Source organism: Erithacus rubecula, assembly GCF_903797595.1.
Source record: "Erithacus rubecula genome assembly, chromosome: 1".
NCBI classification, from domain to species: Eukaryota; Metazoa; Chordata; class Aves; order Passeriformes; family Muscicapidae; genus Erithacus; species Erithacus rubecula.
In genome coordinates this window covers 14747468-14773156 of record NC_136658.1, presented here as the reverse complement: position 1 = coordinate 14773156, position 25689 = coordinate 14747468, and the positions used below count along the sequence as shown (strand labels likewise).

At 47.3% G+C, this 25689-nt stretch overlaps 1 protein-coding gene across 1 annotated transcript in view; it reads right to left on the bottom strand.

Annotated features, from left to right (window-relative positions):
* CLPB (ClpB family mitochondrial disaggregase) overlaps window positions 1-25689 on the bottom strand; it is a 69691-nt gene that overhangs the window by 26835 nt on the left and 17167 nt on the right. The window contains exons 4-5 of the mRNA XM_079299207.1: window positions 15891-15994; window positions 11704-11832 (exon numbers count right to left, since the gene is read on the bottom strand). Of these exons, the coding sequence (XP_079155333.1) occupies window positions 11704-11832; window positions 15891-15994 (233 nt within the window). The remainder of the gene's footprint in view (window positions 1-11703; window positions 11833-15890; window positions 15995-25689) is intronic.

Below are 25689 nucleotides of genomic sequence, written 5' to 3'. Positions count from 1 at the left end.
TGGTCCAGATGACTCTGCTAGTGTCCCTTCCAACCAGAATCATTCTGTGATCCTGCTGGAAACATGGGAGTGAGACAAGTACCTTGGCAGAGGCAGACGGAGCTGCTCCTGTGCCATGAGACAGCGCAAAGCACCAGGAGTGCTCAGCAGGGGCGAGCAGCAATCAGAATAGATAAATGAAGTAAGGGGAGTCTGTGGGAGCGGAGCCGGAGAGATTAGCCATTCCTAGGCATTGGCATCAGGGAACTATATTTGCTTACAGAATGAAAAATGTGCTCCATAAACATTCGACATGGACTAATTTCTACGGCAAGCCTTGTCTTGGCAAATAAAGAATATGATCAAGACAGGTGAGATTACACACTGCGGGGGCTGGCTGCTCTATATACGTTAAAGAGACAGTGCTCCCATGATCCCCCCTCCTGCCAAAACCCACCAGGGTCTGTGCAGTGAGCAGTGGGGCATGTTCCTGACTTCTCCAAATGATGACATCCTCGAGGCTAGGCCTGCTCTCATTTCTGATGGAGGGTTTGTTTGGCTTTGCCCTGGATCTATCAATAATGGCTCTCCAATATTGGCCTAATCCCCCTGTTAATGGCTTTGACGACTTGACTAATTGCTGCAATAATTGATAGAACCCGACTCCTACAACTGGTCGATTCCAACCTCGAGTACCGGCAGCAATAAAATATTATGCTGCCATAAATAACGGTATCACTTGGCTTGCTAATAGAAGGTAAAAGTGGCCACTGGTCTGTCGGTGCCCTGGCTGACCCCACTCCACATCCCCACCTCCTCTCCTGCCCTCTCCCACCCTGTGCCACAGGCTGCAGCAGTATCCAAGGGGACATCAACCTTCCACGACTTAATAGAAGGCAATTTGTCACCTCCCACTCGCTGTCTGTAGCTGGAGATGGACACCTGGGCAGCACCTCGGGCTGTATGAGCCCGTCGCCTCCTCCCGCCCTCCATGCTCATATTAGAAGGCCCCGGCTGATAATATTTGATAAATAGCGTGGGGGTTCTCTCCCTGCACCCGCCCAGCATTGTGGCGTTGCAGCAGCTGCAGAAGGTCACTCATTGGGGAAATATGTTTCTGTCAGTGGGATCGAAAAAAGTTTAGTGGAGTGACAGGCCTCAATTTTTCAAATTTTATTAACTCCATCCTCTAAACAATTTGTCTTGAATTCCTTCAGTTTCTGGATAACTGTCAATAGAGCTGGCGACGCAGCGGATACTGGTACTTAGGTCCCCCACTGCTGTCAGGATAGGAATGGGGATGGCAAGAGGAGGGAGAGATGGCAGGAGGAAAAGGAAAATGCCAGAGGGCACGGACAGAACCTGGAGGAACATCCCAGTAATGCTCCCTGTGTCTTCAGCAGCCCCAAGACCCTCCTCTTGTTACTCCACCCTGTCAGGGCAGAAGAGCAGCAGATCTGAGCCTGCTGCAGCCAGAAAAAGGTTCACACTTCTAACAGGCAGGGCAGGGCACACAGTGGCATTGGAGCCTCATATGGACAATCAGAGAGTGTGAGTGTGGGGACAGAGAACCAGCATGAGGCAGTCCCTGTCCTGATGCTATTCCAAATGTCCTGCCTGCAGATGAGCTAGGCAGTAGCTGTGGCCTGTGGTGTCCTGTGTTACAAAAAGACAAGATGCCAAAATATTCAGTGTCTTCTATCTTCATTCTTTGGTGTCCAGAGGTATGATATGGTGGAAGTGGCAAACAAGTGCTTGAGCAAGTCTCTGGCACAGAAGACAGCATTGCTTCAGTCAGGAAAGTCAGGGAAAGCCACCACCAACCCATGTTCCCAAGTGCCACAACTACAAGGCCACCCCCTTCAGGGATGGGGACCCACCACTGCCCTGGGCAGCCTGTGCCAGGGCTGGACAACACTTTCAGGGAAGTAATTTTCTCTAATCAATCCAAACTTCCCCTGGTGCAATTGAGGCTGTTTCTTCTTGTCCTGTCACTTGTTGCCTGGGAGAACCTGGCTACAACCTCCTTTTGAGTAATAGAAGAGAGTGAGAAGGTCCTCTCAAACCTCCTTTTTTCCCATGAGGGGCACAAAACCGACCCCAACATTTGAAGTGCAACCTCACCAGTGCCTGGCACAGGGATCAGTCACTATCCTGGTCCTGCTGGCCACATTACTGGTGACACAGGCCAAGATTCCCTTGGTCTTATTGTTCACCTGGGCACACACATTGCATCTGCACCAGCTCCAGTTCCACCACATCAAGTACTTCCTAATGCACAGCCCTGGGTTGGCAGCAGCCCTCACAGAGCTCAAGACAACAGTATCTGTGCTCCATTGGTCCAGTAGCCCCACTCTCAAAGCCCAAGAAGCCTTTCCAACCTAAATTGGTCCAGTCAGGTTGAATGGGGCTTAAAGCAATGTGTTCTAGTGGAAGGTGTTCCCACCCATAGCAGGGAGTTGGAACTGGATGAGTTTAAGGTCTCTTCCAATCCAAATCATTATGTGATTCTGTGAAGGAAGGATTTTAACTTAACTAAAAATTAGACAGTTCTGGAGTAGAATTTAGAGGGAAAAGTAGATACCCAGAACTCTGAGATAGAGGTCAGATGTTGACAAGGGTAGGTAACAACCAGCAAGGAGAGGTCCTTTTGGAGGTGCATCTTAACCAGTGCTCCCAGACCTTGTAAACCAGACTGAACACAAATCTTTATGTACTTGGACAGACACAACAGTTATGTATAATATTCAGGACCAAAATGTGCAAGCTGGAACAGAGGCAAAGGAGGAGACTGGTCAAAGCAGCATGTAAACTGGAGTGCAGGTAAAGACTGAGCCCCACTGGTGGAGCGGTGAGGCCAGGTATTAAAGACTGGAAACAAAAAGAAGGTAAGAAAGGCAATAAGCCAGTATGACAGTATGAACCAGTGACACAGGATTTGTACAGAATGAAATGCCCTGACCGAACAGGGAAAATACAGCACGAGGGTCACCCCTCTGAGAGACTGAAGGGCACTGCAACACACTGAAAACTAGCCCAGGGACTGCAAGGGTAAAGAGCACAACACCAATAAACTGTTAAACTGGTGAAAACCACAGACTAAGAGCTCTGGCAGTCAGAAAGCTCCCAAGACAAAGTGCAAGCCTTAATTAAAGGTGCAAAAGGTTTTCTCCAAATCTCAGCTCCTAAGCACCACACTGCAATGGGACACATGTTCATGCCAAACTTCCTCACCAGAAAATCCAGCAAAGAATCCATGGCCAAGGAGCTTTATACCACAAGGGGAAAATCTTGCTAGGGTGGATCTTGCTAGAATACAAAGCAGCAGCCCACCAGCAGGTAACTGTCAGAAACATGGATGTAAAGACTAAAGAAACCCATGATATTTATTAAAGTCCTTATCATAAGAAGAGTTAGGAGTTTAGGAATAAACAACACCATCATCCTTCTAAACCCAGGGGGGATGACGAAAACCCAATGAAGTATTTGGTTGGGCAAATCAAATGTAAAAAACCCACAAGCAAAGAAGGATTTAAAAGAAGTCCCTTCTTTAGGAATGAAAGCTAGGATCTCTGAGCCTTATCAGAAGCTGGAAGTCAGCCTGAGAGGGTAAGTTTCCATAAGTGATAAAGATCAAGGCCAGGCTGGACAGGACTTGGAGCAACCTGATCTATGGAGAGGTGTCCTTGTCCACGGTGAGGGTTTGTAACAAGATAAGCCTGAAGGTCTATTCCAATTCAAAACTGTTCTCTGATTCTATGGCAATAGAAGAAACAGGGAAAGAATGAATGAATGAATGAATGAATGAATGAATGAATGAATGAATGAATGAATGAATAACTGTTTGCACGTTTCATTCTCACTTGATTGGAACAAGTGTAAGTTGGTCTATGCCTACTTGACAACTGTATATGAAAACAATCCACCTGACTCTTGTTTTGTAAGGTAAGAGAGAAGAAACTACAGAATCATACTCTTCCAATATATCCATCACCCTTTCTCCACATACCCATGTGTGCAGAGCTCTTAAGATCATGGCAAACATGTTGTCCCTGTCAAGTCTCTCCCCAGAAACACTTCAAGAGGGATCTATTTACTCCCCTGCCCTAAGGGAAGCCTACTCCTAAGTGCTCCAACACAGACCGAAATGTGCTGGCACTTTGGACTCTTATTGCTCTCACCACCGTGGGATGCTGGATGCCTCGATGCTGGGATATGATTGTTTTCTAAATCCCAGTTTCATAGGATTTTAATTACTGGTCTGGCATGGTGGGGAGTGGAACTGGCTGCGGTCAGACGAAGGATCGATACGCCGGCCCAGAACATATTGAGCCTCGGCACTCGCAGATGCTATTGCACTATTTAATCATCTTTTGCAAAATTTACAGTGCAACAGAAGGAATCAATACGGAATTTATCACATTCCCTTGTAAATATGAGCATGGAGAGGGAGAGAGGATGTCAGGCACTCTGGCATGACAGCTGGCCTGGGCAGCAAACCTCCACAACAGACCGCCCAGGACAGCTACTATGCATGTGACTCATCAAAAAGAGCCCAGCATTCCTGGGGACAGCTGCATCCACAGTGGCTGCATTTCCATGCTCTGACCTGCTTGCAAGCTAAACCTTATCCCAGCTACACAAAAGGAGACATGGGAGAAAGCCACACAGGTTGTGCAGAGCCCTACTCTGCACAGTGTTTAGAGAGCCTGTTATACAGTCATCAAACAGTTTCATTAAATTTTTGGGTTGGAAAAACCCCACCAGACCATCAAGTCAACCACTCCCTCAGCATTCACCCCAAGTGCCACACCCACAAGGCTTTTAAATCCCTCCATGGATGGGGACTCCAACACTGCCCTGGGCAGCCTGTGCCAGGATTGAACCATCTTTTTGGGGAAGAATTTTTCCCTACACCCAACCTAAACCTCCCCTGGCACAATTTGGGGCAATTTTCTATCATCCTGTTGCTTGTTACCTGGGAGAAGAGCCTGACTCCCACCTGGATCCACCCTCCTTTCAGGGAATTGTAGAGAAGGAGGAGTTCTGCGCTGAGCTCGTTTATTCTGGAAACTGCTGACTGTAGCAAAATGTTACTTTTTCAGTATGTGTTAAAACCAAAGGTATCTCCTCTCTGGAACTGGCTTCTAGGGACCTGAGAGCCTGCTCCCTAGGGATACCCTTTACTCTCCCTCTGGAAGAATGGACCCTTTGAATCTGGGATGCAACAGAAAACACTCCAAGACATATTATGCAGTAGTTAATAATAAATTAATTAGGTTAGAAAAACCCAATTAATTAGAACCTGATTTTTCCAGAGAATATCATAAGCACTTTTGCTTTCTGATGTCCAAAGCCCATCCCTTGCAATGCCAGCTCCATAATCTGTTTACCCATCACTCACCCTACTCACAAGATCTGCAATTACACTGGACTGTGGAGAGGAGTGCACAACGTTACAAACAAATGCACTGGTCTAAATTTACCAGCAAATCGAGTTCAGCAGACCAGGTTATTGCAGCTTCAGCTAAAATGTTTTCACAAATGTATGTTCATTTCTTCCTCTCTCTCTTTCACATCTAATTAGAGATGAGAGACTCTAAGATTGCTGAAGAGGACCTTTGGACAAGGGCAAGGAATGACAGGACAGGGGGAATGGCTTCCCATTGACAGAGAGCAGGGTTAGATTGGGTAGAAATTGGGATAGATTGGGAAGAAATTCTTCCCTATGTGATTGGTGAGGCCCTGGAACAGTTGCCCAGAGAAGCCGTAGCTGCTCCATCCCTGGAAATGTTCAAGGGCAGGTTAGATGGGGTTGGAGCAACCTGAATTAGTGGAAGGTGTACCTGCCCACAGCAGCAGGGTGGAATGAGAAGAGCTTAAAGGTCCCTTCCAATGCAAACCATTTAGTGATCCTGTGATTCCACTGAGGATGCACTGCATTTCCAATGCAGTGACAGTCTGGTCAGCCTGTGTGCAGGCTCTAGGTGGAGCTGGGAGCAGAGGGGATGATCTCTGAAGATGGGAAATAGAAAGCGGGGCAGTCAGGGGTGAGGAGAGTACTGGAGAGAAGGGGACATATGGAGTCTGCTCAGGTTTGGTAGGAGGGCAGGTGTCAGTTTCTGCAGTGGGGATAGAGAGAGGGGAGGTCCCACAAACTGGCATGGGTCAGTCTCTGAAGGAAGGAACTACTCTACTTTTAGGCAAGGATAGGAAATACAAGCCTCTACCCCCCTACATGCAGTAGCAGAGTAGTGCGTTGCTACACAACTATGTGAAAACACTTTCATGTGCCAGCAGATGACAGTTCAGACTACCCCTTGCTACATGGATACATACACACCAAACACACCTTGGAAAAGCACTTGGAAATTAATTTTGAGATCCTAGAAGAATGACAGCTGAGCTTCTACACACCATGGAAACCTTGCTTCTACGCTTCTTCCGGTGTCTAGATTCTCAGGTGTATACATAAACAAGTGCTCACAATATTCTGATTTTGCATTTTGTAAGCTCCAACCTAAGACAGTTCCTGCACCATCTTCTGTGTCCTGTCCAGTGTAACTTTAATTTACTGAAAGGTTACCACAGCTATGACATCTCTTCCCAGAACAAGGCTGTCAAAGGGGAACAGTTTCTCATGCTGGGAGAAGGGTCATTTACCTACAGGGCAAATCCCTGAGCAGCAGCAGTGCTGTCCCTAGCTTTGAATCACAGAATCACAAGACTATTTGGGCTGAACCTCATTCCACTCCCCTGACATGGGCAAGGACACCTTCCACAAGATCTGGTTGCTCCAAGACCTATGCAGGGATGAGGCAGCCACAGCCGCTCTGGGCAACCTGTGCTAGGGCCTAACCACCCTCACAGGGAAGAATTTCTTCCCAATATTCAGTCTCACCCTGTCCTCTCTCAGTGGGGAGCCCTGACTTGTCCTGTGACTCCATGGGTCTCTCCAGATCTCTTGGAACCCCTTTAGGCACTGGCAGGTGCTCTGAGGTCTCCCCGGAGCCCTCCTTTCTCCAGGGTGAACAACCCCAGCTCTCCCAGCTTGTCTCCAGAGCAGAGGGGCTCCAGCCCTCAAACAATCTCCTTGACTTCCTCTGGACACATAAATCTGTGCCTGTCTGATCTCTGGCTCCCTGCATTTCAGCAACAGGTTGTGGAACAGAACCATTTGTAGAAGGGTGGTGGGGCTGGCTATGCTCCATGGCAGGGTTATGCCATTGCCAGAAAGCTGCACCTTTTAATACTGGCTATTTCACTTAAATACTGACATAATAAAAGCTTCCTCTAAAACAAGAGAGCTGGTGACCCTGCCTGCCTGCCTTCCTCGGAGTCAAACACAAAGTCCCTGGAATCAATTGTGCCTGCAGTAGCAAGTGGTGCAGCCTGTGGATAGAGTGCTTACCCACCCCTTCCCCAAACACTGATATTTATGGTGTCGCCTCAGGTCAGGGGACTGTGAAATGTCACCAACAACTGCCCGAAAGGACAACAGAGCCGCCACTTTCGTCTCGCGGTCTGCTGGGCACACACATGCTGACCACAGGGCTATAAGGTCCTGCAGGGGTCAAGCGAGTCACTGAATGAGCCACAAAAGGCTAGGGATGTGGGGTGAGGGGCAAGTGCAGGGGGCTTCCCTTAAAACACAACAGGGGGGTAGGGAAGTGGCTGGAGCAGAGAGGGGCTGGGCGGTTAATGGCTTTGGCCTGAGGGCAGGGCACCATCGAGGGAAGTTAGAGGGAGAGTAAATGGAGAGTTAGTAAAAGGCAGGTGTAGGGAGAGATCAAGGGGAGCCTGTTCCACGTCAGCAGCCAGAAGCCACCCTGTGTGCGAAGTCAATGGCAGCACGGGGGCATTACCCTCACAAAGGGCTGAAGGGTGTTCGATCTCCACTCCAAGACCCTTGGCCGTGTATTCATCCCAGATTACGCTGACCAGGAGGCAGAGGATCCCCTGCTTTGTTATTGCACGCAATCGTGGGGAGGGGACGGCCCCCAGTCAATGCCCTGAAATCCTCCCATCGTGCACCCATCAGGAAATCCAACTCCAGCACCCAAAACGTGCTGAAAGGGCAGGGAAGGGTCTGCTGTCAGCCCAGCAGCTCAGAGTCCACCTGACAGAAAGCTGAAGCTTATTGCATTTAGCAAATAATCCTCATAAATCTGCATCCTAACCATGACTGCAAAGGGTAAGTGGGTATTGTGGACAGAGATTAATCTGAGGAACACTGTGAACTCAGATCAGTCAGCCTTGGGATTCTACCAGGGCTCCAGTGGGATCTTTCACACCATCACCAAATGGAGGTTTCCACTGGTGGGTTGCTGTCTCCAGGATCTGAGCACTGGGACATGCTCTGCTAGACCAGGATTTCTGCTTGGAAATGCTCTTAGTGTAGGCTCTTGAGCAGGATCCAGAAGGATTTCTGTGGGGCTGGACTAAGAATGGAACAGTGATGAGTGACCGTCACGTTTTCTGGCTAAGTTTTGAATTTTCACTTTGATTTCACACAATCCTTCCATTTGTACCCAAACAAACACAGTCCCACAGATTGTTAAATGCTTTTTTTTTTTTCCTTTTTGCTGAGATCCAAGTGAGTTCTTTCAAGCTGAGACATTTTGCTACAAACAAATAACTCTCTGTGGGCACCAGGCAGAGAAAGGGCCATTCACAGGGATGGCAGTGACTCCAAGACAGACACAGAAATATATCTGGAACAAAAAGCACAGTTGCCTCTGCGAAATGAGGCATGGATTGGAACTCAGAGAGCTAAGCAGGGCACAACTGGAGAAATAAGGTGGACTTACTGTTTACAATGATTTATTCAGGATGGAAATATTCTTTAATGCCAACTTCACTTAATTGCACCCATCTTTTACCTGTACTTAGGGCAACCAAGAAGATGCTTTGGTACTTCCAATTCACTGCTAATATATGTTATGCAAGGAGGCTTTCCAAGGCAGAAACAAGAAGCAGGTATCTTTGTAGAAAATGCTATTCCAGGTGATTCTGCCCCTCTACCCTACTCAGGTGAGACCCCAACTGCAGTGCTTCCTCCACCTCTGGGATCCAACAACAGAAGACCTAGAACTACCCGAGTGAGTCCAGAGGAGGCCACAGAAGTGCTTTGAGGGCTGAAGCCCCTCTGCTCTGGAGACAGGGTGGGAGAGCAGGGAGTGGTCAGTGCAAACCATTCTGTGATTCTATGATTCACCATGACATACATGAAACACTCTCCAGCCTCAGGTACAGACTCTCCCTGCACAGATATTGCTTTTACAAGAACTTTTCCTGCACTTCAACCCCACTGCCACTCTTTGCTTTGTAACATCCCCTAAGCAACAACCTGTTGCTTAAGCAGGTAAAGCCCACTCTGCTTCACTCCTCCTGTGGGCATCACTGGCCACAGCTGTGGGATCCCAGAGGTCTTGTTGGAACAGTTCCTTCTGACTGCCAGTGCTCATGGCCAAGTGACTGCTGAGCACATGCTCTGGCCCATGCAACATGCAGTAAGTCATATGCTCTGGGACCATGCCAGATTCTGTGGTCACACAATGCCCACATGTGCTGCAAACACAGAGGGGAGCTTCTATGTCAGAAAAATGTGATGGACCCCACTTAGGCCAGTATTTTTGTCTGAAGACTTCCCAGCCACCATGTCCACTAAGCTTCCTGAGCAGATGCCTGCTTTTTCAGCTCTCTTCCTTTGCAATATAATATATAATTTCCTTCCTTGGTTCCTTTGTTTCTAGGTTAATTTATGGCCAGGAGCTGGGGTTCTGGTACCTGTAAGGCTCCCAGAGAAACCCCGACCTGGAGTCCAGTGCTACAGAATCTCACCCTTTCACTCTTATATTTCTGTTTGTTGTGAAAGATAATAAGTGCATAGTACAGATGAGTATCAAGGTTCAATGTTGCCACAATTAATTTTCCTCATTCCATCTGGGGATGTTTAGCCATCTCATATGCTTCTTTATACTACTATCTTTTTAGCTGCTTTCTTAAGGAATGAGCCTTATGAGACCACATCATACCATTACACATTTGTCTGCTTCCCTAGAATTAACTTCTGAGATGCCCACACCACAAAGACTACAACATTCCTCAAGTCTTTGCAAAAATCAGCATCTGGCCAGCCAGGCCCTAATGAGCCTGTCTCTTGTAGGGCCAGGCTGGGACAAGTGGCCACTTTGTGTTCCACCTGGCAGAGGCTGCTGGCAGCGTACACCTGAGGCAGGCACAGCATTGCTGTGGCTGGCTCATCTCCAGGTGACCTTGGGGACATCGCAGGAGGAGAGCTGTTGAAATTGCTGGAGGAGAGGAATGCTGGAGACAAAGGACATCACATCTGGAGGAAAGCAGAACTATGGACTAGCATGGTGGTCTGAGGAAGAAGGTAAAAGCACTGTGCAAGTGCAGGTACACACTAAGATGCCAGCTGGAGAACAGCAGAAGTCACAAACATCATCCTAGAAGGAAGAGCAGGAGAGCATTTATAAAAACTGGTGTCATGGCAGCACATTCCTATTCTGTTGGCTAAATGCATCTTCTCATTCTACTCCACTAGTGCTGATAAGCTTTTTCCCCATGAAGACAGCTGAGCACTGAACAGTTGCCCAAGTGAGTATACATGAGATGACAGTGAAGCAGGCTCTGTGAGCAGAATGGCCCTGTGATTTAACCAGGAGAACCAGTAGCTACACAAGCTAATTCCTACCAATTCTCACAAGAGCTGCATTGTCCTGGTGCAAACATTACTCGAGCATCCACCATTTCATGTGCCCACCAGCACCTATCCTGTACTTGTCTACACAGCAGATGTGTTCCTGATATAGCAGGGACTCTTCCATTCCACAAAGGGACATGAGGGATATGGCAGATGGCCTGAATAAATACTGCAGGAGGAAAATGAAAAATGTACTAGTAGGGGCATATGGGGCACCCAGTCCGCCTATATGGCTCCCAATGTTAGTAGAGTGTGGAGTTGCAGGAGTGAGGACAGCAGAGGTCACAGAAGCTCTTCAAGGGCTGAAGTTCTGCTCTGAAGACAGGTTGAGAGAGTGGGGGGTGTTCAGCCTGGAAAAGAGAAGACTCCAGGGAGACCTTAGAACCCCTGCCAGTGTCTAAAGAGGCTTCAACAGACCTGGAGAGGGACTTTGGACAAGGGCCTGGAGTGACAGGACAAGGGGGAATGACTTCCCATTGACAGAAGGGTTAGATGGGATTTGGGAACAAATTCTTCCCTGGCTTTGAGCCCTGAAGCATTGAACCCTGGCAAGGCCCTGGCTCAGGCTGCCCAGAGAAGGTGTGGCTGCCCCATTCCTGGAAGTGCTCAAGGCCAGGTTAGGTGCAGTGTGGAGGAACCTGGTCTCGTGAAAGTGTCCCGGCCCATGGCAAAGGGTTAGAATTGGATGATTCTTGAGGTTCCTTCCAACCCAAACCATTACAGGGTTCTGTGATTCTCTAGCTGCTGAACTGCAGGAGGAAAGAGAAAATTCAATGACTAAGGCAAGAAGAGCCACCAAAAGCACATGGAAAAAAACCACTGGAAATGAATGGGAACACAGAAATGAAAAAGTAAAGAGATGAAAGCAAACAGCAAATTACACGAAATTGTGACAGTGACAGAGTGTGGTCTGTGTCTGAACCTGACAGTTCTGTGGGATGGGCTGACTCAGAAGTGCTCCTGGCCCATGAGCTGGGTGGATATACAAAACTCACCTGCATCCAGCAGCAGTTTGACTGTCAGGTAGTCATCAGCCAGAACTGCATAGTGTAGAGCTGTGCAGCCCTTGAAGTTGGCTCGGATGTTGAGACGGTTGCTGAAGTCATCCTCCCGGGTGACAAGGACTGCAGGGGAAAAGAGTAAAAGCTCAGCTCACTGAGGTAACTATAGAATTGCTCCTCTGGATGTGCAGCAGCAGCATGGACCACCACTGCTCACCAGACAGAAAGCTTCTTAAGGGCTTTTCTGGGACCATCAGGCCCCCAGTAGGGATTCCTGGTGGTCATTGTCCCCACTCCACTGAGCAGCAGTAGAGATAAGTACAACATGGTTTCCATCTATCCCAGACTGCCTACACAGCACCCAGGCAGGGGAGGAGGGTGGAGAACACCTGAGCAAAGACCTCAGCCTTTTCCAACCATTTATTGTTGGGTAACAGGATGGCTTGACCTGGAAGGGACCTCAAAGCTCATCTGGTTCTACCCCCCTGCCATGGGCAGGGACACCTTCCACTAGACCAGGCTGTTCCAAGCTGCATCCAACCTGGCCTTGGACACTTCCAGGGATGGGGCAGCCACACCTACTCTGGGCAACCTGTGACAGGGCCTTGCCACCCACACAGGGCAGAATTTCTTCCCAATATCCAATCTAAATAATGATTTTAGCAAACAGAAGGAATATGTGACAAGAAAGAACGCTGCCCCATTATGGCTTGATCTTCAAGCAAATTCCTGATTTTGGGAGTCTCCAGCACATAAATCCACATGTCTCAGCAGGGCATGGCTCTGCAGGAAGAATCTGCAGCACCCCTGCTCTCCTGTGGCTGATCTAAGGATCTGGCTTTAGAAAACCTGGATTTTAAACTCTTTGCTTTAGTCATCAGCAAAAAAAATAAGAGTGACTTTTTACAGGGTCACTCTCCTGTCACTACAGATAATGACAGGACAAGTAGGAATATCTTCAAACTGACAGTGGGCAGGGTAAGATAGAAATTATTTTCTGTGAGGATGGTGAGGCATGGCCCAGGTTGCCCAGAGGAAGCCCCATAAATACCCTGTCCCACCATGGAGCTTGAGTGATGGTAGACTGGTGTGTGCTGTCTCCATTCAAATGAACACCACCCACCTGGTGGCCAAATTCTACTCCTGAAGGTGTGTCCAGCTCCTTGGTGAAAGGATCTGTACCCAAAACTCAGCAGACTCCAATTCAGAGGCAGGGAGAGCTTCCAAGTGCTCTGAGCACCTTATACTTCTTCACGGTCCCTCTTAAAAGCCATCAAAAGATTTCCAGGAGATTCAAAAAGTTCAGAAGAGAGAAATGCTGTGATGAATACCTGATGCTGTCCGAGCCCAGCATCTCCACTAATGAACCACAGTCCCTCCAGGAAGATCAATTAATGCCCTGGCTCCTTTCCTTCCCTGGGTCCTTTCTCCAAGCACACAGGGTGAGTATGTATATTTATTTATTTGTCGTCATTTCCTACCCAGGGAGGAGCAGGATAATGAACTGCGTGCGTCAGGGAAGATGAATCTGAGATACTAGGGAGCAGCGCAGTAAAGAGATTAAAGTGTTATTATTGTTGGTTTTTTTCCCCCATGGTCCGTTGTGACAGCTCGGCCGTCATCTGTAAAAAATGTCTCTGAGAGAGATAATCATCGGAAACTCAATAAAGCGTCAGGGGAAGCCTCGTGCACCATCCATCACTGGGTGCCTGGAAATTTTCAGCCCTCTGTCTCCCTTCCTGCCATCCATATAAATGTCTGTAATATATTTTGTGCAGTGGTTGTGGAGCACACCCTCTCGATTTGGATGTTTTTATGAAAAAATATTTATACACGAAATATGTAAATGTCTAAAAAAAAGGGAAAAAACAAAGGCAGTTTCTCTCTCTCTTTTTAAAAACGCAACTGAATTTATTCTTTTTAATAAAACATGTCAACCAAAGAATTAATGCAACTTCTCATGGAGTGGCCTTATCTTTTCTTCACCCCAAAATATATAACATTAGAGAGGGATGAATGCAGACAAAAACAATTAACTTTCTTGGTTGATATACTTTATCTTAAATAAAGTCTATGTACATGCATTATGTATTGGCATTCTATTGCTCATTTTTTAATGTAGTTTCATACATTTTACATTCCCTGCTATAGGGATGTGATCTATGTATGCTCTCTTTCCCATCAAGAAGTAGGTCTGCTGCATGGGTGGGTCAGTGAGGGATGAGAGCAGGGAGCTTTTAAAAATACAGAATAACGCCCTGTCAAAGCTGTCACTTCACTGTTCCATCTTCTTAACTCAACCTGTGCTTTATGAAAGGTTCAAATATTACACCTTCATTAGGCTTTCACAGAGCTTTTGCCTCTTTGCACGCAGTTAAAAGCACAGACAGGCCTGTGGATAATGTCACTGTGCCTCAGCAGCATCCATGGCTGCAGGATGAGGGAACTGACCCTGTGCTGGGCGCAGCTGAGGCCACACCTGAGCTCAGTTCTGGTCCCACACTCCAAGAGGGACACTGAGGCTGGAGCATGTCCAGAGAAGGGCAACAGAGCTGTGGAATGGTGTGGAGCACGAGTCTGCTGAGGAGTGGCTGAGGGAGGGTGAAGTGCTCAGCCTGGAGAAAAGGAGGCTCGGGGGGACTTTCTCACTCTCCTCAACTCCCTGACAGGAGAGCTGGTGCCAGGTGGGGGTCAGGCTCTTCTCCCAAGGAACAAGGGATGGGACAAGAGGAAATATCCTCAAGCTGTGCCAGGGAAGGTTCATATTGGGAGAAATTTCTTCCTGGAAAGGGTTGTTAAGTCCTGGCACCATCTGCTGATCCTTGGAAGGCTTTAAAAATCATGTGGATGTGACACTTGTTAGTGGTGGCTCAGCAGTACTGCGAGAATGGTTGGACTCTATGGTCTGGAAGGGCTTTTCCAACCAAAATGATTCCATGACTCTGTGACTCAGGCTCTGCAAACCACGCTGTGCAGACTGAGGCTCTGGACAAACTGTGTGGCTTCTCCCCCACTTTCCACTCAGAGCAGCTGGGACAAGGTTTAACTTCCAAGCAAGTCAGAACACACAAAAGCAGCCACTGTGGATGCAGCTGTACCTGGGAATCCAAGTCCCAGCAGCTGGCTGGGCTCTGGCAGGGCAAGGGGGATGTCTGGGAAACATCCTGTGGTCTGCCAGCTCAGAGGTGAGGTTGGCAGGCCAGCACAGTGCTTTTGTGGAGAAAAAGCTTTTGGAATGGGGAAGGAAAGACAGGGACATTTTAGGGGAGTTGAGTCCTACTATCATTCCTGCCAGTGTGGGGAACAGAAGAATCTCTGAACATGCAGCTGGCTGCTCCAAAGCACAGCTAGGCACCAAGAATCCAGACATATCCTGATAATCACAAACCCAAGAAAATTTTATTACCATTAATTGTCATAAAAAGTGGAAACAGTCTGGGTAATTTAAATAGGCCTGAATAAAGCAGGTGTCTGAGAAACCTGGCCTAGTGGAAGGTATCTATGCCATAGCAAGGGGTTGGACTGGATGGACTTTAAAGGTCCCTTCCCACCCAAACCATCCCACGATTCTATGATTCTGAGTCTGCATCAACACCCCAGTGATGAGGATAATGAAGGGGTGAGAGTGGAAACTGAGATCTGCCAAGAATATCCATAATGAGAGGACGTGACTCTGCAGAAAATGACCTTGTTTTCATGGAAAGCCATCCAGGGCTGAGAGCTGGTACAGATGCCTGCCCAAACCCAACAGTAGTCACTGCAACCACTTACATCATTCAGTTTAATTTCAATTGGCCAAGTCTGTCTGCATTTCACAGCTCCTGATAAGATCTGGATTAAGGCTGCTGGTGGAATACAGTGCCCTGAACCCTTCTCCTTCCCTAAGGTGTGGCTGCATGCAAGTCAATGGAATGATGTTCCTATCTATGACTTTGTATTATGCTCAGCTATATAAAAACAGTTTATTTCTGGTAAATTGAAGGGTTGCTTCTATGTAATATCTACGTAAGGTTTCTTTCCTCTTCAGACACACATTCACCCAAATACCATCAATTACTTTGCATTTAAATGGGAAAAGATGAAACAAGCTCTAAAAAAAAACAACCCATGAGGTTAGATCAGGAAACAAAATTTTGGGACCTGAAAAGCAAATGTCAGTAGCTACACACAAACCATCTTACCTTCCAAGGAATGGAGGCCTTTTTCTTTGGCAATCTCATAAACACTGCTGAAATCATCCCCAAGGTTTGGATCTGCATTAGCTGTGAGCAGAGCCTTTACCACACTGTCACAAAACAGAAGGAAAGTAAGGCAGAAGTAGATGAGGAATTGAAGCCCTTCAGAGACAAAGAAGTGCTCAGAAAGCCCTCTTCAAATATTCCTGGGAATGTTAACATTCCAGGGAAGTTAACCCACAACCATAAATGAACATTTCAACAAATAGAGCTCCACCAGTATATGCTAAAATGAATGAGATGGGGGAGGCACTGGAGGAAGGGTTGATACTGTAGAAATATGCAATCCTTCTGTGGAGATATGCACAGAACACGCTTCTAGCACAAGGCATATTCCTAGATACAGACCTTGGCTCTAAGGTCACCCCTGTCCCTGCAAAAAGGAAGATTATTGTAACACTCTGCAGATTAAGTGACAGAAAACGACAGAAGAAAAATTACTTTTGGGAGGCAATTGTACAGCACCTGCACCTCTGATACTAAAGGTGCCATCCTACCACAAGAAGTGCAAGCAACTTCCACAGCAAGCAGTTCAGAGGAAGCTCTGAAGATAATCAGAGGGCTGGAGCACCTCTGCTGTGGAAGACAGGCTGAGAGGTGGGGGTGTTCAGCCTGGAGAAGGCTCCATGGAGAACTTAGAGCCCCTCAGGGCCTAAAGGGGCTCCAAATGTCCCAGAGAGAGACTTTGGACAAGGGCCAGGAGTGACAGGACAATGGGAATGGCTTTCCACTGACAGAGGTCAGGGTTAGATGGGATATTGGGAAGACATTCTTGTCTGTGAAGGTGATGATGCTCTAGTACAAGTTACCCAGAAAAGCTGTGGCTGTCCCATCCCTGGGAGTGTTCCAGGCCAGACTGAGGCTTGGAGCAAACTGATCTAGTAGTAGTGGGTGTCCCTGCCCATGGCAGGGGATGGAATGACATGGGCTTTAAGTCCCATTCAGTCCAAACAATCTTGTGCTTCTGTGATTCTATGACTTGAACTTTACAGCCCTTTTAGAAACTGGAAGGGGCCCTAAGGTGTCCCTGAAGCCTTCACTTCTCCAGGCTGAACAAGCCCAGCTCTCCCAGATCATCTCCAGAGCAGAGATGCTCCAGACCTTGGAGCATCTCCTTGGTGTACGCTGGACTCACTCCAGCAGGTTCCCACACTGATGATGGTGGACCCCAAAGTCAGATGCAGCTCTGCAGGTGGGGTCTCATCAGAGTGGAGAAGAGGGTCAGAAGCTTCTCCTTTGCCCTGCTGCCCATGGAGCTGGGGATCAGCCCAGAACATGCTGGATTTTGAGCTGCCAGTAAATGTTGCACGTTATAAACATCCTGAAGCAGGATAGAATATATGGGATGCACTGCCCAGGCAGTTTTGGTGTGGAACTTCTCACTCTCTGCTTCTGAATCCAAACAATCATCAGGCCAGAATTAGATTTCTCACTCCTTCTGAAAGCAGCTTGAAGCCAGTTAATTCTTAATTTTTTTCCAGTGTGCAGGCTTCCCATGACAACTAGACAGTAACTCATTTGTTAGCATTCATCACCAGTGACATGGCTCACAGGCTGACAGCGATGTGTGCTGCAGCCTGACGTGTACCTGCAGGCTGTGGCCTGTCAACTCACATCTGGAATTTAACTTAAGCTCCTCTTCCATTTACCCTATAATTGCATTAGCAGAATCAAAGGTGGTTATTTTATTATCTGAGCATGGTATAACAGAGGCCAGCTCCTTATCAGCACTGTGTGCTCCTCACCATGTGCAGAGTCACCTCTAGTGAGTACAGCACCAGGACTGGGGGCAGGAGATAGAATAATGAAAGTGTTTAGGTTGGAAAAGCCCTCTAAGACCATTGAGTCCAACTGTTCCCCCAACACTGTCAAGCTCACTGATACCCAGAAAATATAATAGATCTTTCCAACAATGTTAGAGTGAATATAAAATCAAATCTTTACTTGAAAGCTTTCAGGTACACAGTGAGGTGTAAACAGCACACGGTATAGTAATTCTACAATTTTTATAAGGTTAGTTGGTTAGTATACTTATCATATACTGTCCACTTAAAAGGTTAGTTGGTTAGGTATTAATTCCTGGGGTGTTGCTCCACTGGAAGCATTCCAGAGGCTTCTTTTGCCCCAGTTTTGTTATGTCTGGTCCAGATTCTGGTTGGAAAAGAGAATGTCCTTGTAGCTGGGTCTCTTCTTGGAATGAAACTAAACAGTATTTAGAAATGTATTTATAAGGTTAGCTTATTGCTCCTAAATGTAGGGAGGAAAGATGGGGAAAGTACCAGAAGCTACAGCAATGCTTTAGCAATCTACAAAGCTACAAATACATGAAAAATATAAAAAGCTAAAAATCTAAGGTATCATTCCCCCCTAAACTACACCCCTATGTCAAACATCCAAATGTTTTTAAACCCTCCAGGAATGGGAACTCCACCACTGCCCTAGGCACACTGTACCAGAGCTGGACAACTTTTTGGGGAAGAAATTTCCCCAATATTCAACCTGAACTTCCCTTGGTGCAACTTGAGGCTGTTTTCTCTTGTCCTGTCACTTGTTGCCTGGGAGAGGAGACTGACCCCCACCTGGCTCCACTCTCCTTTCAGGCAATCCCTGTGAGCATCCAGAGCTCATTTACATATGTAAATACATTTATAGCCATATTTCAACAATGTTGTTTGTTCTATAATATTTAGGTTGAGAGGTTCTGGCTCTTGTTCCACAAACAGCAATTTCCAATTATGACCCTTCCCCTTTTCCATCACTGAAAGCATGCTACAATGCACAGGTTCTTGAGTGGATTGAGTTGCACAGCCATGATCCTATTAGCTACCTCATGGCTTGGAACAGGCACTGAGGATGGGCATCACAAAAACCTGGAATGCTTTGGGTTAGATAGAGACCTTAAAGCTAATCTCATTTAGACCCCTGCCAGGGCAGGGACACAATGTCTGGGCAACCTGTGCTGGGGCCTTACCATAATAACAAGGATGAATTTCTTCCCAATATCCCATCTAACCCTGCCCTCTGTCAGTGGGAAGCCACCCCTCGCATCTTGTCACTCCAGCCCTTGTCCAAAGCCCCTTTCCAGGTCTCTTGGAGTCCCTTTAGACACTGACAGGGGTTCTAAGGTCTCCCTGGAGTCTTCTTTTCTCCAGGCTGAACAGCCCCACCTCTCTCAGTCTCTCTCCAGCCCCTGGAGCATCAGTATGCTCTCCTGTGTATTTGCTCCAAGTCGGCACCTTTCTTGATGGTGGATTACCTCACCTACCTTCAGACATCAGCAGTGGAAGCCATGAAGCCCAGAGCAGCCTCTCATCACAGATGTGCTCACTCTCTACCACACAAATCCCTTCAATGAGCCTGACTTTTCTCTCAGTTCACTAAGTAGTTTTGATCTTGTTTGAAGGGTCAGTGTTTGAGATAACCCATGATCTTCAGTACTGTTCCAGTGAGACCTAACCTCACTGTCTCACCCTCAGGCCTCTATGGTGGTGCACTCCCTGCCCCATCCCCAGGCCACACTATAATCTGAGAACAGACAATGTGATGCCAGGGAAAAGACACTGATCCAAATATCTGCTTCATGTTCAGAAGAGATGTCTACACTGTCTTGCTACACTGCTCCTTAAAGCCCTATCAGTGAGGACATCCCATGTAGGAGTGCCACAACAAGCCTATAGATCCTTCTGGACTACCTTAGGAGCACTGATAAGGCACAGGGTACAAAATGCATCCTGCAGTTCCTCCAGCACCTCTAAGAAGGGCTGCTCAGCATACCTAGTTCCACTCCCACCTTTGCTTCACAACTCAGACCTTTACCACTGCCCTCTATGACTGCAGCAAAAAGCAAAGCAAGGAAGCAGTCTGGCTGCAAGAAAAGCCCTGTGAGGCCTGGGACATCCAGAATAGGTATAGCCACAGGCCATCAGCCCAGGCTCTTAACCTCTGGTCATTAGGTAGGTCAGACCTACTCTCAGTATCTGTCTGGCACTGTGCCATCTGTCAGACCATGGAACAGAGGGAGATGTGACACATCCATCCTTTCTAGTTGGGAAAACTCTAGCAAAGGACACTGATCTGTGCAAAGTTCTTCTGTAAGATCCAGTGCTGGATTCCTCTGGAAACATCTTGCCTCTCCAGTACTTGGTGCTACTGTGGTGAACCTAGTCATCCAGAGAACTGCATCAAGGACCTTGAAGAGAAGGCCCCCTTGAAAGCAGAGGTGCAGGATGGAGGAAGGCAGAGCAGGTTCTGTCCTATTGTTTTATGGGAACCTCCATAAAGTTGACAATGTCCATGCTGCTAGAAATGGACATCTACCTACTGAACAGAAACCATCACAGAATTATGGAATCACAGCTTTTAAATCCCTTCAGGGATGGAGACTTCACCACTGCCCTGGACAGCTGTGACAGAGCTGGACCACTCCTTTGGGCAAGAAATTATGTGCTCCAGTTAAGCCTTTGATGATCTTGCCCTAGCAGCTGACTTACTGTGATCCTTGCAATCAGGTCTTCCAGCATCCCCACCAGGCAGCTGAGCCTCATGGATTACTCAAGTCTTTGGAAGCACAGGTTCTGATATAATCAAACCACCCTTCTGGAACCCCATTCTCATGGCTATCACCACCAAAGTCCCCTTTACTTCAATATTAGCTCACAGGCTCTGATATACCTTCAGGTCCCTGAATTTTTTTTGCCTCATTTTCAGGAAAATTATCCTTAGTGTAGGACTTTAACCCACAACACCGTGGCTCATGAGTGAGCTACAGGTACTGAGTGAGTCATATGGTAAAATGGGACTTGTAATTTTTTTGATAACTCCATCCATCTGCCTTTCCTGCCCTCAGCGACTACACTGAAATGAGCGTTCTTGCCAGACACTCCATCAGATACTACCTCCATATGCTGTAGGATACTCAGGAACCACTGCCTACACATCAGCATTGCTCTCTGGGAAGTGACCCACAATGAGAAGTTGAGCAGAGGACCACAACTGCTAGACGCAAGATGGTCTGAGAGTGATGCAGCAGGTGATGGTGGGAGAACTGCTCTGCTCTCCCTCTGCACCACATTCCCTCTGGTAAGAAACATTTCCATAGCTCTTATGATGGCTGGGAGGCTCAAGCTTAATAATAAGCACTAAGATCATCACTTCCTGGCAAAATCTTCTGTGCCAAAATACTGGCACTAGTCTAATAACAACACATCACACATCCAGCCTTCCTTTCCAATCTCATCTCCTGCTTTTGGGATGTGCTGACCCCTCCAGGCACATGTCCATCAGCTAGACTCTTGGAATCACAGCTATTGATTGTAACTATCCAATTTGCAGGTAATGGGACATTCAAGCAAATTACCCTGTAGGAAAGGTAACAGCACCATGAAAATGCAAAGGGACTGCACTCAGTGATGCAAAGCATGTGAATATCCCTGGAAAAAAAGGAAGGGACTTGAAAAATTAGGTGATTAAAGGGGCTCCAAGGGAGCTTGAGAAGGACTTCAGACAAGGGCCTGGAGTGACCGGACAAAGGGGAATGACTTCAAAGTGACAGAGAGCAAAGTTAGGTGGGATATGAGGAAGAAATTGTTTGCTGTGAGGGTAGTGAGGCCTTGGTACAGGTTGCCTACAGAAGTTGTGACTGCCCCATCCCTGGAAGTGTTCAAGGCCTGGTTGGATGGGGTTTGGAGCAACCAGGTCTAGTGGAAGGTGAACCTGCCAATAGCAGGGGGATTGGAGCGAGAGGAGCTCTAAGGCCCTTCCAAACCCAAACCATCCCATGATGAGTGAGTTTCAAATGAGGGATTCTCTGGCCTATACACTTTTTGTATTCCTCCTCTTGCTGTGAGGCACTGGGGCAGAACAACGCCCTAAACCAGATCCTAGAAGGAGTGGGATGCCACTGTCCAGCTGGGCTGCTCCAGCTTCCTCCATAACTCACCTGCGCTCAACAGCCTCAACAAGCTGAGTTTTAATTTGCTGATCAAGTTTTGATTGGATTAGAGGCAGAGCCTATTCATCAGCATGAATATAAATCTAAATTGACCCTGGTGATGACTCAGAGGGCAATGCTGAGCTAGAGTTAGCTGGGTAGTTCAATCGATTGGGGAAAGTGCTTTCTGCTTGTAATGGCTGGACTAACATATTGTTCAATAAATAAATACATATATACAATACAGGGGATGGGGAAATCAATGGTGACATGGTGGGAGGTGACTGGGGCTGAGTCAAGAGAGACGTTGTGCTGCACCAAGGCGCCGGCAGCTGGGGTTGGTGAACCAAGAAGCCTGGTGATCCCCATGACCGTGTGTTAACAGCACAATGCAGACGCCTGCGCGGGCTTTGATACGCGGCTGCCCTGAGCTCTGGCAGCAGCCACATGGCCTGCCTGGACACAAAGAAGATCCTTGTGTGGTTATATCTTAACTGTGTAAAACTCAGCACAGCAGGAGGGCTGGGAGGAGCTATGGCTCAGATGAGGTTAAATGTGGATGTGTGCCTTCCCGGGAGCATGTTTACATCTACCCATGGCACAGAAAGCCAGGCAGCTGCAGCAATCCCTGGCACTGTGATGTGTTGTTATTAACCCAGATGAAAATTATTGACTACTCAAAAAGGGATAAAAAGGGATAAAAAGGGATTATGGAATCCAAAAAATGGATAAAACTAAATCTTGAAGGGTGGTAATTGTTATATTGTTCAGTTTTCTTTAAGAGTGTGACATGGGTGAATCATCTTTCAGAGGCACGGTGAAGGCACACAAGGGAGTTGAGGAGTGTTATAAGCCCTGCTCTCTGCCTGGAGCAGTAAGAAAATATGAAGCCATTTCTGTGGCTTGGAGAGGAGCAGGAACCTGCTAAACTGACAGTACCACATTGTGCCTGAGTTGCAAAACATCAGATGGTGTTCATTCCTGGAAAGAGGGATGCTCATGCCCAGGGGTCTGAGATGGGGGCACTGCCAATGCAGAGGCTTGAGTAACAGCTGCAGGAACAGCCAAGTGGTCACTGTTCATCAAAAACGCCCCGAAAGGGAGTAGTTGAAAGCCAGTGCCTCAGTTTGTAGGATCAGGCCCTCCTAGCATTCTGTCATCATAGCCGAAACCCACGCCCAACCCCTGAGCTCTCTGACAAGTGATGCATTGGGCCATATCTTCCTCCAAAGGTACTCAGATATTTCTCCAGCTCCACTGCAGACAGCTCTGAATGACTTTCCTAAAGTGAAAGGAGTGAAAAAAACCCCATGGAACAGATGTATGTACCTAATATAGGTAACAAGACTGCCTCAGTTCATCATGCCACTGCCTGTAGACAGGGAACAGCTCCAGATCAGTCACCCTTCACCAATCTCAGAACAAACCCACTAGACTAACATTATGCATGAGGAATTGTCATTACCAATATAGAACAGCCACACAACATCTTCAATGCACATGTGGATGAGGCACAGTTCTCAGCAATGTAAATGGAGGCAAGGAACAAACTACTTCGTGACTCTTCTCCCTAAGGATGGTTGGAGGAGGGTGAGGGATGGGACAAGGCCATGTTGGGCCAAGCCCTGCTGGTTCTGGTTGCATGGGACAACCTTTGACCCACAGCTCCTCTGATCTACACAGAAAGGCAGAGAAGGAAAAGGAGAGCCAAGGCTCAGGGAGGAGTCACTTGACATTGGTCTTTCCCAGAAGAAAGAAGCAAAGGTGAAGAAATGCAAAGAGATCCAGACTTGAAGAGGAAGGTAGAAGAAGAAAGGGTGTGCAGGAAGCTAAAGCTGCAAAAAGAAAATGAAGATGAGAAGATGGGGAAGAGTTAAGAGGAATTTGGAGGCTAAAGCCCCCAGTGAAACAGGAAGATAAAGCTCAACATGACCTGAGCTGTCAGAAACCCATGCCCTGGGCTGATTCCACAGCACAGGCAGTGAAGGAGGGGGTGATTCTGACCCTCTGCTCTTCTCAGGTGAGACCTCACCTGCAGGGCAGCCTCCAGCTCTGGGCCACCCAAAATCAGAAGGATGTGGAGCTGCTGGAGTGAGTCCAGAGAGGGACAAAATGATGCTCTGAGGGCTGGAGCACTTCTGTCCAATTAAAACATGAGTATTGCTGCTGCTACTGCTACTGTGAAAGCCATTACGGAGCCTTGCACAGACTTGAACTACGCTTCAAGGAATCCCTATGAGTGTATCCAGTTGCTCCTCCCCACCACCTGAGCCATGCAGAAAACTTTGGAGGCCCTAACATCACAGAATCACAGAACCATTTAGGTTGGAAAAACCCTCTGAGATCATTGAGTCCAACTGTTCCCCCAGCACTACCAAGGCCACCATTAAACTTTGTCCCCAAACGCCACATCCACACGACTTTTAAATGCCTCCACGGACGGTGACCCCACCACTCCCCTGGGCAGTCTCTTCCAGGGCTTGACAATATTTTCAGGCTTGGAATTTTCCCTAACAGCCACCTCAAGCTCCCATGGCACAATTTGAGGCTGTTTCCTTTTTTCCCTGTCCCTTGTCCCCTGGAAGAAGAGACTGATCTCCATCTGGCCCACCCTCCTGTCAGGGACTTTTACAGAGTAAGGAGGCCACTCCTGAGCCTCCTTTTCTCCAGGCTGAGGCCCCCAGCTCCCTCAGCCACTCCTCATCAGACTTGTGCTCATGCTCCAGCCCCCTCCTTCAGAATTGCTGCCCAGGGCTTGTGCCAATACGGTTGAATGGGAGCAGAAGCAGGTTCCAGTGTTTTTTAGAACTACTCAAATTTATCCCAGACTTTCCATGCTGCTTTTGCCATAGTTTCCCCATCACACAAGTAGTTTTTCTACCTCAGAGGAGCCTGAGAAGATGACTTGATATTTCACTGTCACTTTATTTCTGTGGAAATTATAAAAACTGGAGTAGCTGATAACTGGATATAGAAAAGGTCACTATGCTAGAAAATACAGACATACAGCTAAAGTCCTACCTTTGGGGTTTCATTTATGATAGCTTTATTGCATATTTTAACAAATGCACAAAACCCACAAAGCTCTGAGTATGCATTTAATTAAAGCTTAAATACTAAAAATATGTCAATGCTGTGGTAATTGCTGCAGCAATGGGAATTACAGCATAAAACCTTCCTCTGCTGCTGTAAACATGGTCACAGCTGATGTGTCTTTAGCCCATGACCCAGTTACAACCTCTATCATCATGGAGCCAAAGAATTTGGACATTGACACCGTCTAATGTAAAAAAGGAACCCTAAATGTCTGTCTCTATTAGATCCACTGTTGCATCTCACCTCCTAGACAGACACCAGTCTCCTCTTGGAGACCTATCCATGAGAATATTGCAGAATGCTTCTAATGCCTCCTCACATTTTGGATACAAGATATTTCCAAGAGGAAGAAGATGATCATTGCTTTGCTGTAAAGAGAAAAGATGGACCCCAAACTTGCCTTCCAGCACACTGGATTTCATCTTGTAGCTGATGGCAACTGACAGAAATCATTAAAGCAGTGCCTCTGGAATTAAATTAAACAGATGGACTGAGGCTGTCTAATTGGAGAGTGAGGGCTGTGGAAATTGGGAAACATGACAAAGCTAAAGGACAGGTCACAGAAATCTCCAGTGCACAGCAGAGACTGAAAACGTCATTCTTTTCTGAAAAACACCTTTGGAAAGGTAGTATTCTGAGTATGAAGAGTTCCTTTTTCTTAGCTGAAAATTTATCTCATCTCAGTTCCCAGGATCCCAGCCCTTCAAAACCATGCTGGGG